Source organism: Apostichopus japonicus, chromosome 14, assembly GCF_037975245.1.
Source record: "Apostichopus japonicus isolate 1M-3 chromosome 14, ASM3797524v1, whole genome shotgun sequence".
NCBI classification, from domain to species: domain Eukaryota; kingdom Metazoa; phylum Echinodermata; class Holothuroidea; order Aspidochirotida; family Stichopodidae; genus Apostichopus; species Apostichopus japonicus.
Window position 1 is genome coordinate 27,702,926 of NC_092574.1, and position 13,449 is coordinate 27,716,374.

The 13,449-nt window shown below is 36.6% G+C and overlaps 2 protein-coding genes across 8 annotated transcripts in view; one reads left to right on the plus strand and one right to left on the minus strand.

Moving 5' to 3' along the window:
- LOC139980108 (teneurin-3-like) overlaps positions 1-2,521 on the plus strand; it is a 150,392-nt gene extending 147,871 nt beyond the window's left edge. For 6 of the 7 annotated variants that reach the window (XM_071991488.1, XM_071991489.1, XM_071991487.1 and 3 more), the window contains one exon: positions 713-2,521. In XM_071991488.1, the coding sequence (XP_071847589.1) occupies positions 713-1,465 (753 nt within the window). In that variant the 3' untranslated portion in view covers positions 1,466-2,521. The remainder of the gene's footprint in view (positions 1-712) is intronic. The other variant, XM_071991494.1, reaches the window with a different exon arrangement.
- On the minus strand, positions 2,479-3,418 carry LOC139980113 (uncharacterized). The gene is made up of 2 exons (XM_071991505.1): positions 2,899-3,418; positions 2,479-2,861 (listed from the first exon to the last, which is right to left on the minus strand). Exons 1-2 carry the CDS (start codon positions 3,416-3,418, stop codon positions 2,479-2,481), a joined length of 903 nt encoding a protein of 300 aa, XP_071847606.1.
- Between the last annotated feature and the right edge of the window lie 10,031 nt (positions 3,419-13,449).

The window sequence follows — 13,449 nt, forward strand, 5'->3', positions numbered from 1 at the left end:
CCTTTTCACACCAGGTACTTGTTGATTCCTTGCCAAAGGCAAAAGGAATCTATGCCATGGTGATGCATATGTGTGTGTAAGCACTCCTGTGTGATGCCATAGCTTATAAAATCATCTCATTAAAAAAGATAAATCTTGGAATTTCTTTATACTTGATATGTGGATCCACCTTATTGAGTACAAAAGCTCTTATTTTCTGCAGAGGTCAAACGTCTTATTAAGAAGACAACTTAGGTCAAGTTAAATGAAAATGTTTCAAACTCTGTAAAACTTAGGTGTGGATTTACTTCTTATGTGGTGTATTTGTTTTCTACAAGGGTCATATGAGGTCAACAGTGGACAAAGTCTGAAAACCTTGTAAACTCAAAAAGTAAATATAAGATTTACTTCACACTTGCAATCCACCATAAAAAGTACAAACACAGTGAACATGCCTTTAAGATGGAATTACTGGAAGAAATTTCACTTCAGCAATATTCAGCAGGGTTTGGTGTCTGTGTTGTCTGGTGTTTTTTGCGTTGTTGATGACTGTTTTATTGTTTTTGCTTTGTTGATGACAGTGTTTTATTGTTTTTACTTGTTTGATGACAGTGTTTTATTGTTTTTGCATTGTTGATGACTGTTTTATTGTTTTTACTTGTTTGATGACAGTGTTTTATTGTTTTTGCGTTGTTGATGACAGTGTTTTATTGTTTTTACTTGTTTTTAACAGCAATCTGGATCTATAGCTTCTCAAGTGAAGGAATCAGTGAATACTATAAGAGATGAGCTTCATATTTTACCTAGTCAACATCTCTCTCCACATCCATTTGATAAGAAGGAGCTCTCCTTCAAACAAATCCCATCTATCTTGGGAAATGGTATTGAAATGAGTATGCCACGTGGCAGGATTCAAACCCAAGTAACCAGTCAATATGTCAGTGGTCTGGAACTCAGCTTGGCCAGAGTTGTAAATGGATCTTTAGTCGGCCACCAGTGGCAGAATTGTCGCAAGGGAAAAGATTTTCAGTACTTCTTCAAAACTGAGCTGAAGAAATTTGCTACTGATATTAGCATATTTGGAATATCGGATAATGTTTCTACCAGCTCTGTGGCTTCCATTGATACCAATGTTACCTTTCAGAAATATGAAACACCCAAGGATTACATAAAACTGATGGTTTCAAATCCTACTTCAGTGTGGACTATATTCTATGGCCTTAATGGAGATGAGGTGGTAGACGCTATATTGGAAGAGGCCCAGTTGTGGGCAGTACAACAAGCATGGGCCACAGAAAGATGGACAATATCAAATGGAAGGAGGGGGTCCAGACATTGGACCAACAGTGAAAGAACCTCTATATTAGAAGTGGGTTCTCTGGATAATTATGAAGGGGTTTATGCACTGGACCCTCGAGAATACCCAGTGGTGGCGTTTGATGGAAATAATATCCATTTGGTTAGAGAGGATGACACCAGGACATAACAAGAGTGTGTGGGAAGAAACTATTGGTTCCTGTCAACAATCAAAATTTTCATTTTCATATCAGTGTTGTTGGTAGCATTCATGACCTTTTCTCTTCAATTGCAGTAGCAAAATAGTAAATGTCAGTCTCATGTGGAATGATAAAAACAGGCTGGCCCTGCATATTGTTACAACTGGCCATGATAGTAATACAAAATTGAACTTACTCTATAAGGTTTTCAGAAATTCAATTCATAAAGGTTACAACTATGATGGGTCTGCTATTTCATTTATTAAGTCAAAGCAATATGTAAGTATTATAATTGTTAAGGAAAAATTTGAATTATCATTGAATTTTGCAACCAGATTTTCCTTTGTGTTTTATTTTTTACTTTGTCATAATCAATTTGTATTTTATGTTCTTAGTTCAATATTGTTTTGGTGGGGGTGGAGGGTAATGTGGGGATTAACCTTGCTTTTATTTAATTATTTGACTTCCTTTTTGCCAAATCTTGTATATAAAACATTTATTAAGTATCATGTGCATAATTTGTAAATACAAAGACTTGAACATTTAAGCATTTTTCTTTTTAATGAATGTTAATTAAAGAAAAAGCCATAGCTGACCTGTGGGAAGATGTTTCAATTTACATAGACAATCAGTAATTGGTTTCTATTTAAATTATAAACTTTGCAACTGTGAATGGGTGGGCGTGTGTGATGCCTTGCTTGTTAACTCAATATCTCATTAAGGTTGGAAGGTTGGACGGATCAGAAACTTTGGATGTAGCTGCTCCTTATTGAGGTTAAGAATCAGATTGTTTACAGTGGAGGTCGAAGGTCATTTTGAGTCAGCAGAGGTAAAAACATGAACACCTTGTAAATAGATACATCAACACTGGAATCTTGGATAAATCTCATGTTTGGTATGTATAGTGAGTAGATGAACCCCTCTCTCATGTTTGGTATGTATAGTGAGTAGATGAACCTCTCTCTCATGTTTGGTATTTATAGTGAGTAGATGAACCTCTCTCTCATGTTTGGTATGTATAGTGAGTAGATGAACCTCTCTCATGTTTGGTATGTATAGTGAGTAGATGAACCCCTCTCTCATGTTTGGTATGTATAGTGAGTAGATGAACCCCTCTCTCATGTTTGGTATGTATAGTGAGTAGATGAACCCCTCTCTCATGTTTGGTATGTATAGTGAGTAGATGAACCTCTCTCTCATGTTTGGTATGTATAGTGAGTAGATGAACCTCTCTCTCATGTTTGGTATGTATAGTGAGTAGATGAACCCCTCTCTCATGTTTGGTATGTATAGTGAGTAGATGAACCTCTCTCTCATGTTTGGTATGTATAGTGAGTAGATGAACCTCTCTCTCATGTTTGGTATGTATAGTGAGTAGATGAACCTCTCTCTCATGTTTGGTATGTATAGTGAGTAGATGAACCTCTCTCATGTTTGGTATGTATAGTGAGTAGATGAACCCCTCTCTCATGTTTGGTATGTATAGTGAGTAGATGAACCCCTCTCTCATGTTTGGTATGTATAGTGAGTAGATGAACCCCTCTCTCATGTTTGGTATGTATAGTGAGTAGATGAACCTCTCTCTCATGTTTGGTATGTATAGTGAGTAGATGAACCCCTCTCTCATGTTTGGTATGTATAGTGAGTAGATGAACCTCTCTCTCATGTTTGGTATGTATAGTGAGTAGATGAACCCCTCTCTCATGTTTGGAATGTATTGTGAGTAGATGAACCCCTCTCTCATGTTTGGTATGTATAGTGAGTAGATGAACCTCTCTCTCATGTTTGGTATGTATAGTGAGTAGATGAACCCCTCTCTCATGTTTGGTATGTATAGTGAGTAGATGAACCTCTCTCTCATGTTTGGTATGTATAGTGAGTAGATGAACCCCTCTCTCATGTTTGGCGTGTATAGTGAGTAGATGAACCCCTCTTGTTTTCATTAGCAGCCAAAGGTCAGCAGAGGTAAAAATCTGAACAATAATGTCTAGTAAAAGAAGATCTGATTGGATGTGTTTGCTCAAATGAGGTTAATTTAAACTGCCAGTAACAATAATTGTTTTTTTCCTTCTTGCTGGATAAGGTCAAATTAAGGTTATCTTTGTTTGGTAAAAGTACCTATCTATAAAGGAATGACTGAGGGATGTGATATAACATTTGGGACTTATTTGAATGCACTAATGTAACTACAGACTGCCAATCCAAGTAGTATTCTTTGTTTTTGCTTTCCTTACTTGTTTAAGTAATCAGAAAATGGAAATGGCTAGATCAATATCTGCTTTTCAAGTACATGTATTTCTCAGGTTTATTGTTAGCAAATCATTTGCTCAATCATAAAGAAAGTTGTTGCCCATGTTAGTGGCCAAATTAATGTGTACACAAGTAACACTATTCCTGTCCAAGGTTGTAACACTGTTACCAACATTATGGTGAATGGTTCCAGCCCAAGGTTGTAACACAATTAGCAATGTTATGGTGAAGGGTGCCAGTTCATGTCTGTAACACAATAGTTATGATATGGTGAAGGGTTCCAGCCCAAGGTTGTAACACAATTAGCAATGTAATGGTGAAGGTTCCAGCCCAAGGTTGTAACACAATTAGCAATGTAATGGTGAAGGGTTCCAGCCCAAGGTTGTAATACAATAGTTATGTTATGATGAAGGGTTCCAGCCCAAGATTGTAACACTATTAGCAATGTTATGGTGAAATGGTCCAGCCCAATGTTGTAGCACAATTAGCAATGTTATGGTGAAGGGTTCCAGCCCAAGGTTCTAACAATATTAGCGATGTTATGGTGAAGGGTTCCAGCCCAAGGTTGTAACACAATAGTTATGTTATGGTGAAGGGGTCCAGCCCAAGGTTGTAACGATATTAGCAACGTTATGGTAAAGGGTTCCAGCCCAAGGTCGTAACACAGTTAGCAATGTTTTGGTGTAGGGTTCCAGTCCAAGGTTATAACACAATTAGCAGTGTTATGGTGAAGAGTTCCAGTTCATGGATTCGACACTGTCACCAGTTGCTGTAGCTTGTTAAGTAAAATATATGAATTAATTGCATTGCGTTATGTCAGTGTCCTGCAACAATGAAAGCTTGTGATATGTTGCTATATATGCAAATGTATACAGTTGTGTATTTGTGGTATTGTAGGAATTAATATATCAGAATGAATAATGTTTTTTGGTTATTCCATTTTAGTTGGTCCAGTTTGTGTACTCTGTTGTGCACTAGAACTTTCTTAGCATCGTATTACTTGATGTTTGTTGGCAGAGTAATCTGTCCAACAGTGACAATCACAGAACACGGATCAAAGAGCAATGATTAAATAAAGATGTGTCCACCTTTCTTCATATGTTCTCATCCAAGTGATAATTCCAAATAATGTTTTGCATATTTTCGAGTAACATAAAATTAAACTAATTGAAGACAATAAAATAAATGGTCTGTGGAACAGTGATGAAAGAGACATATTATCTTGAAGAGATCACTTTGTGATTTAGTTGTTTTCATGAGGATGTTTTCTCTGTACTTCTATAGTTTACTATTAATAGATCTCACCGTTGGGCTGACTATGTGATAGGCTCTTAAACCTATGTTACAGCTTTGAGCACTACCACTAAAGCAAGTTAAGGTTCAAGTTGTAATAGTCAATAGTAACTGCTATTATTTAATGTTTAGGATCTTAGTACATATAATATCTTGGTTCTTTGAAGGGATAAATCTTATTGTTATCTTATTGTATCTAATAGTTATTATTGAGCAGATACAATGATTGGGAGATTGAAGGATGCTACTGCCACGACTCATCATTGGTGCAACCTGAGCACCCCTTAAAATTATTAGTATTCATAAATTGCTCCAAAGATCCAACCGCAACATGCCTACAAGCATGTCATCTAAAGGATTTTCTTCTGGAAATTCCAGACTTTAAAATCGCCTTATATTAAAGTGCTTAAAACCTTTAAAGAACTAGGATGCCTTGACATCTAGGGACAATTTCCAGGTTTGCACAACAGGACTTCACAAAACGAGAATGTATGACATGTTATCACATATCACCGCAATTATACAACTTGAAACATAAATTGGCAAATCATGAAAGACATATCAAAAATAAAATGGATCAATACAGAACAACACTATTGATGATGCCACCATTTGTCACTATTGATGATGTCACAAGATGATGTCACTATTTTGGGATGATACCAGATCACATGAATGGTTAATAAGTTACCTTACTTTACCTTCCCGCTACAAGAAATTAACTTTAAGGGGTGTCACAACGATTTTAAGTTACCTTGCATTTACCATACATTTTCAGACATGCAATTGCCTCATTGTCTATATGATATCAGATCAAATGATTGGTAAATAAGTTACCTTATTTTAACTTCAAGGAATTACCTATTTGGTATGTAACAATCAATAATAAGTGACCTTGCAACTATCATACATCTCAAGACATGCATTTGTCAATTTTTCATCTTGTCTGTTTAAGCTATCAAAGTTATCACTGTAATCTCATCTTATACATGCTTATATGATATCCAGAGATGATTAGTGAAACAACATATATAATGGCCTTTGACTATTTTGGTCCTGTTTTTCATTAAAGGGTTAATTGTGTTTTGATGTTTCCAATCTATGGACATGTTAAGTGCATGCTTATTATTGATCTGAAAAAAAAAGGTGTGAAACAGCATTTAAGCTCATGAAAAGTAATAAATTTATATCAACATAAAAAGAAAAGCGAAATAGCTCTCTTTCGTTCTCTGTTTCAACTGTTGTGTGTGTACCTCTGTGCGTCTACCTCTCCCTGTGTACCTTTCCATGTGTGTGTTCCTCTCCGTGTGTGTGTTCCTCTCCGTGTGTGTGTTCCTCTCCGTGTGTGTGTTCCTCTCCGTGTGTGTGTACCTCTCCGTGTGTGTGTTCCTCTCCGTGTGTGTGTTCCTCTCCGTGTGTGTGTACCTCTCCGTGTGTGTGTACCTCTCCGTGTGTGTGTACCTCTCCGTGTGTGTGTTCCTCTCCGTGTGTGTGTTCCTCTCCGTGTGTGTGTTCCTCTCCGTGTGTGTGTTCCTCTCCGTGTGTGTGTACCTCTCCGTGTGTGTGTTCCTCTCCGTGTGTGTGTACCTCTCCGTGTGTGTGTTCCTCTCCGTGTGTGTGTACCTCTCCGTGTGTGTGTTCCTCTCCGTGTGTGTGTTCCTCTCCGTGTGTGTGTTCCTCTCCGTGTGTGTGTTCCTCTCCGTGTGTGTGTTCCTCTCCGTGTGTGTGTTCCTCTCCGTGTGTGTGTTCCTCTCCGTGTGTGTGTTCCTCTCCGTGTGTGTGTTCCTCTCCGTGTGTGTGTACCTCTCCGTGTGTGTGTTCCTCTCCGTGTGTGTGTTCCTCTCCGTGTGTGTGTTCCTCTCCGTGTGTGTGTTCCTCTCCGTGTGTGTGTTCCTCTCCGTGTGTGTGTTCCTCTCCGTGTGTGTGTTCCTCTCCGTGTGTGTGTTCCTCTCCGTGTGTGTGTTCCTCTCCGTGTGTGTGTACCTCTCCGTGTGTGTGTTCCTCTCCGTGTGTGTGTTCCTCTCCGTGTGTGTGTTCCTCTCCGTGTGTGTGTTCCTCTCCGTGTGTGTGTTCCTCTCCGTGTGTGTGTACCTCTCCGTGTGTGTGTACCTCTCCGTGTGTGTGTTCCTCTCCGTGTGTGTGTTCCTCTCCGTGTGTGTGTTCCTCTCCGTGTGTGTGTACTCACCTTTACATTAATTGTGGAACCAGTGACTGAAAACACATCTAGAAATGTGGGACAGCAATAGCAATTGTGGGACCACTGCCTGGTCCCACAATTTACAACCTATAGAACCCTATTTTCCCATCTTCTGAGTGATCATCTTCATGAATATGCATGGTGCCAAAAATTATGTATGTTTTCTCATTGTGTCTTTTTGTGTGGAGAAAACATAAAACACTCTAAATACACACTAATTTTGATGAAGGGCTATTGTGAATAGCGCCCTCAAATGGTATGGTCAGTGGTTAGGGAAAACACACATACTGTACTTACCTCCACAATAGTATTGGGACCAGTAACTTGGTACAGTACTTTATATCTCACTTTATATCTCTCACTTTTACAGTGTTTGTTTTGTTTATTTGCCAGCTGATTAACTCTCATTAGTTTTAATGATCTTCTGCCAGGCCTGTGCAGGATGTTCTTACTTCATATTTCAATGAAAGGAAATGTCATGACCAACCTCAGTGGACTATTTAGTACAGTAGTCCTACTGTACGTGTCATTGTAGCTTTTGGTATACACTACTGGCTTAAGAAGTACCACACTACAGTACTTTTACTCTCAATGTACCTGCAAGCTAGAAGCTGTTATTTTTCAAGGAATGTGTCAAAACAAGTGGGTATGTAGGCTTTTTTTGTTTTCATCAGTGTAATGCCAAATTAACCATTCAGTTCTTATAACTATATTGAACTTTGATACTGGTATTAGAGTTAGAATATAACCAGCAATTTCAAATTCAAAAAATATATATATTTACTGCATAAACGTTTTGCTGTAAAACAATTTTGTCATGGAAGTAGACTCGTTTCGGCTTAAAATAAATCATGAAAGCATGCATTATTAAAGGAGATCAAAGAATAGGCTCATGAATTTCTTGATTGGGGTATTTCACGGCCACTAGGTAAATATCGATGGTCATGACCTTACTTGCATTGTTTATGTGAACACCAAACGGATTTGAATTTCAGTAGAGTAGGGGTTTTGATGGAAAAAATGTCAATATAAGAATCAATTGTTAGCCATTCACACATATACTGGATATTTTGTCTTGTATCATCAAAATTTCATGAGCAAATTCACAAAAAATTACACTTCCATGTGTATCACAGATTAACAGTAAAGGACATATTGAAAATGATGATATCGAATGTTGCCCATTCAAAGAATCTTCAAGTTGAATTTTGTTTCTCATTTATGTGACATAGTGCAATTTTGATCATTATGGAGTAAGATGCTGGGGAACTTTCAATGTCTCTTCATAATCTGCTACAGAACATGTTTGGATTTTTGTTACCTCAATGAGTGGCCCTGTCCCCATCTTTTTTTCTTATTGGGGGTGGGGCCTGGGTGGGTGGGGAAGCCTGGGTGGGTGGGGGAGGCAGGGATCAACTTACTATTGAATCCATTTGTCCTATATAAATGTAACCCTTTCAGAAATCAATTTCAATGATCTATGAACGAACAGATTGGAATTAAAACAAGAACTCCCCAAGTTCTTTCTTCAGCAGTATATATATATATGTATATATATATATATAGGGCACGGAAAAGTTGCCACTCATGACTTTGACTTTGGTAGCCGGGCAGATTTCCCCTCTGTCCAAGCTTAGTACGCGACTGCTTTTAACTCTTTCAAAACGCTGTAAAGTTTTCAGTTCTTTTGAATGTCAAAAGTCTAAAATGGTTTCAAAGGCAGTGCACTCCTACCCCAAATATAAGATCCATAAATATACTGTTCACCCTTAGTTTCAGTGGTGAATACAGCTTTTAGTAAAAGGAGGGTTCTCAGTGACTTTTAAAGAGGAGACCATCAGGAGACTGTCTGTTTTGTTAACTCTTGCTTTGCGCATGGTGGTCTTGGGTCCAGGGGCCTGCACAGTTTCCCTATAATAGAAGCTATATGGTTTAGTACAGATATTAGCACCATCCGTATATGACTCACCGCTATATATTCCCCTTTGATACCATGATGATCATGTAGTTAATCTATACAACCATCATGTTAAACTACCTAATGATCATATAATTGACCTCTTTATCCTATTTTCTTTCCCCTTCCCCCATTCTTTTCTTTTCCTCCTTTCCCATTTGTTTGCCTTCCCCATTTTGCTTCTTCCTTTTTTCTTTTTCCCTTTTTTAAGGGGGGAGGGGATGGGGGGATCTCCAGACGCCCCTCCCACCTGGATATGCACCCAATATATATATATATATATATATATATATATATATATATATATATATATACAGAAATGAAAATGTATCTTATTTGTTATTAATGGGGTACAGAGGTGATAAAGCATTTCGAGCGTCAACTCTTGTCAAAGTGCAAAACAATTATAATTCTACCAAACAACTACAGTACCTGTAGTAAACTCAATGGCATGTCTTTGCTTAGGGGCAAGTTCAAAGCATTACAGTGTGACAATCAGAAGGCTTGTTCAATATTCATATGGTTCTTTCACAAAGACTTAGTTATTTATTTATCAGCAATAAAATAATACAAAATAACTAGTTCTTGATAAACAGGTATAAAAATTAACTATGAATCATTGATCCATCTATCGTATTTATGAAATATGATTAATAAATCATCCTTGTTACAGTTTGACGTCAAATGGACGAGTTTTTTGCACAAACATCTATACCCAAAACTCTGTGAAGTTTAAACAGCTACCATATTGGAAACTCTTTTGTTGCTTTCTGCAATGTCTTATATGACACCTAATTTGTGAAAATTGTTTGGCAATTAATTTAAATATGCAATAAAATCTTACTCAATGTAACGTTGCAGCGTGACCGTTACAGCGTGACAATTGAAATGTCAATGCAAAGTCGATGTATAGCGGCACACTGTCATGTTTCAATGGTGCTTTGAAGGTACTTACAGTAGATCGTTCTGATGGTCACTACCATCAGTCTTTGATCTTAGATGTGGAAATTTGTTAAAAATACATTAATCATGAAATGAAAATTCAAATTAGCATAGCGTTACAGCGTGACACACAACAGGCAATTACAAAATTACGAATATTTTATAATGTGAATATAACATAAAAATGACTTGATTAAAAGATAACTTGACAATTTATGTTCCATAAACATATATCACATAGCATATCCGGAAATGTAGGTATATACAGTATCTGAGTTGAATGAAGAAGTTGGAATGGTGCCACCAGCTTTCAAAAAGGGTGTCAACTATAATTAATATGTGTTATATTTTCCCTGTCTCTATTGTTTCTCATTAGGCATTTAAGAAGGTGAGCTGATATCTCACATTTGAAAGCTAAATCACTTTAAAGGCAACCTCATTTTAAGTGGTTGGTTCCAGGGGGGGGGGGGGGGTGGTTCAATTATGTCTGGAAATAGGACACTACATTGCAAAAGTTTGTGTGTATATCAGCTGTAACGTCACGCTGTAGCAAAATTGTTACAGCGTACGTGGCAGACTTTAATGAGTCATTAATGATGCAAGTCAGATGAACTTAAAAATGTGCTTGTATTTAATGGTTATCGATGTCTTAGTTTGGAAACAAACTTCATTGCAAATGATTGTCTTGCAAAGGAATAATTAAAAAAAACATCACAATTTACCCTTACAGCATGACATTTTTTTTCCAAAATCTAATTACTGTAGGTCATTGAACAGTAATGAAATATATATGTTACAGAAATGTTAAGCCCATAGTTTGGATCTCTAGAGTTCAAACATCATGCATCAATTCAGGTTTATCATTTTTATCATGTATATGAATGTATTAGTATCAACTTGACAACCATTATTTTTATTAATGTTGCAATTTAAATTATGCAAATTTCAATATGTTAATGACATGAAAATAGTATTCCTTATGCAGATTAAGGAAATTTTGATTCTTAGCTTTAATTTGATACCAAATTTGTTACGATTAAACCTATTTGAAGTTTTGGGGGTCATGTCCTGTTTTGCTTGGAACTGCCCTTAGACTTGTTGCGGCTGACAAAATTCCTTAGTTATATATGCTAATTACATGAAATTGCACTTAATTAAGTCCATTCAACTCCCAAATTTCAAGTTAAGTACAGTATTGCTCGCTTCAAGCTAACTCCAAAGAGCTAGAATCGTCTTGTAGTACCTCCTACTCAACATACCTCCTTAAGAGAGGTATTGTAAATTTCATTTAAATGCACAGGCCAAAATTATGTCTAATTGTAATTATGATGCAAGAATTTTCAGTTGGCAGCAATTAAAGTGCTTTCATTTATTCATTCACACCATGATGTAGTAGCTGAAGTTTGGTTCAATTGTGCGGCTTATATGTGTGTTTGGGGGGAGGGGTGCATTTATGAAATGAGTTTTTGAAAGCTTTTTGATGGCCACTTGAGGTCAACAGAGGCTGTTCTGAAAATTCAGTAAATGCTCTCTCAAACTGGAAGTATGGTCAATGTTGTGAATTGTGATAGTGACAAATAGAAGCTGCTCATGGATATGGTATAGAAGAGCACCATGTTTTGCTTTAGTTTCATCCCACATGTTGTCACAGCTTGTATTATTCGATTGGAATAAAGGAAGTTAACCCTTATTTGAAAGGAAGAGAATGCCGTACAAGCACACATCATTTCTAACTTGATGTCCCAAACTTAAGTAATTGGAATGAAACTGATATTATTATTTCTATCAATAAGAATTTTTGATTGAAATTTAAAAACCAAGGAATTTTTAACTATAGCTTTCTCCTCACTGCGATTTCACGTCAAAAGATTTGATTAAGACACCTGTTCACATTTCTGTTTCTAATATGCAAAACCAAAAATAAGAACCTTTGAAGTGTATATAGACTATATAATGCAAGCTGTTGTGATACAAATTATGACAAATTTGAGAACCAAAAAAAAAAAGACTTCACTATATTGTGTTTACTGTACCTGTTGTACACATGCAGTCACATGCTTCATACAACTGCCATATTTTCATGAATATCACAGTATGCCTGCAGTTAATTGTGTAAAATTACCTGTATAAAGACATTTTTACCAATGTTAAGTAGCTCCATATACTGCATACATGATACAACTAAATAAAGTGGGCCTTAGATATTGCATGTACAGTAGTAGGCATATACTGTATATACTGGAATCCTCTTACTGCAGAAAAAAAGCCAATGTGAACCCCAAAGGTCAAATTGTCTGCCCTTCTTGGTAACTGTTTCTCTATATTTGCATACCTTTAAGGTCACATTTTCTTGACTTTAGTGGTAATGGGTCCTGTGGGAGAATCAAAAGTCACTGAGAGATTGTAGTTTATAGTTTACAGATTACAGTAAGTGTATGGTGAGTAAAGAAGTGTAAAATATAACAATAAACTTAATTTTATTTACCCATGTTTTTTTTGTTTTTTTAGGGTTTTGTAGTTCCCATGTTTTCTGAATAGTTTTTCATTACAGTGTCTGTGGAGTATGCATACTGTACATGTGTTCATTAACTAAAATAACTGAATCGTAGAGTCTGAGATTAGTAACTGTGGAAACAGTTTAGAAGAAGCTTCTAATTTGCAGGCCATTAGATTAATTTGAAAACAGTTTCAACTCTCTTTGGATAAAGACTGTTGGAGAACAATTGAAGGTAGTAGCTAAGTAATCTTGACTAATTATAATTAGTTGGCAAATGGACTGCATACATACATGCAGACTATTGATTCTGATATATATTTTCTCCAGTCACTTTCGCACTTGTTGGTACACATTTAAAGTTGCAATGAGAAAGAAATTACTTACCTAGAAATGTTCTCATATAAGAATTTCCACTGATTTCACTCTCTTGCCATACTAATCTATAATATAGTGTTCAGGATTCAAGAAGTGTGTTAATTATAGATGTATTGCCACTTCACATCATTGTGCTGAATTTCAGTACAATTTTTTTTTTCCAACATACTACAAAAATAAAAGATCATCAATGTTGTTTCCTGTACCATCTAGGTTTTACAGTATGCCTTTGAATTATTTTAGTGGAAGGGAAAAAAGTATGAAGGTAAACTTCCTCTGAAGTTTTTGGCAGTCCTTGCATGCAGTGTAATGCCATGGTTTACTTCCACCAGAGAGTTAGAGGGGGGGGGGGGGGGGTGGGTGGCACGGGGTACACTAAACTGTACCATGCCCTATATTGTTCATGCCTGTTTGGTCTCACAGTTTAAAGATCACACAAGCATGTTGGCTATATATTATTATT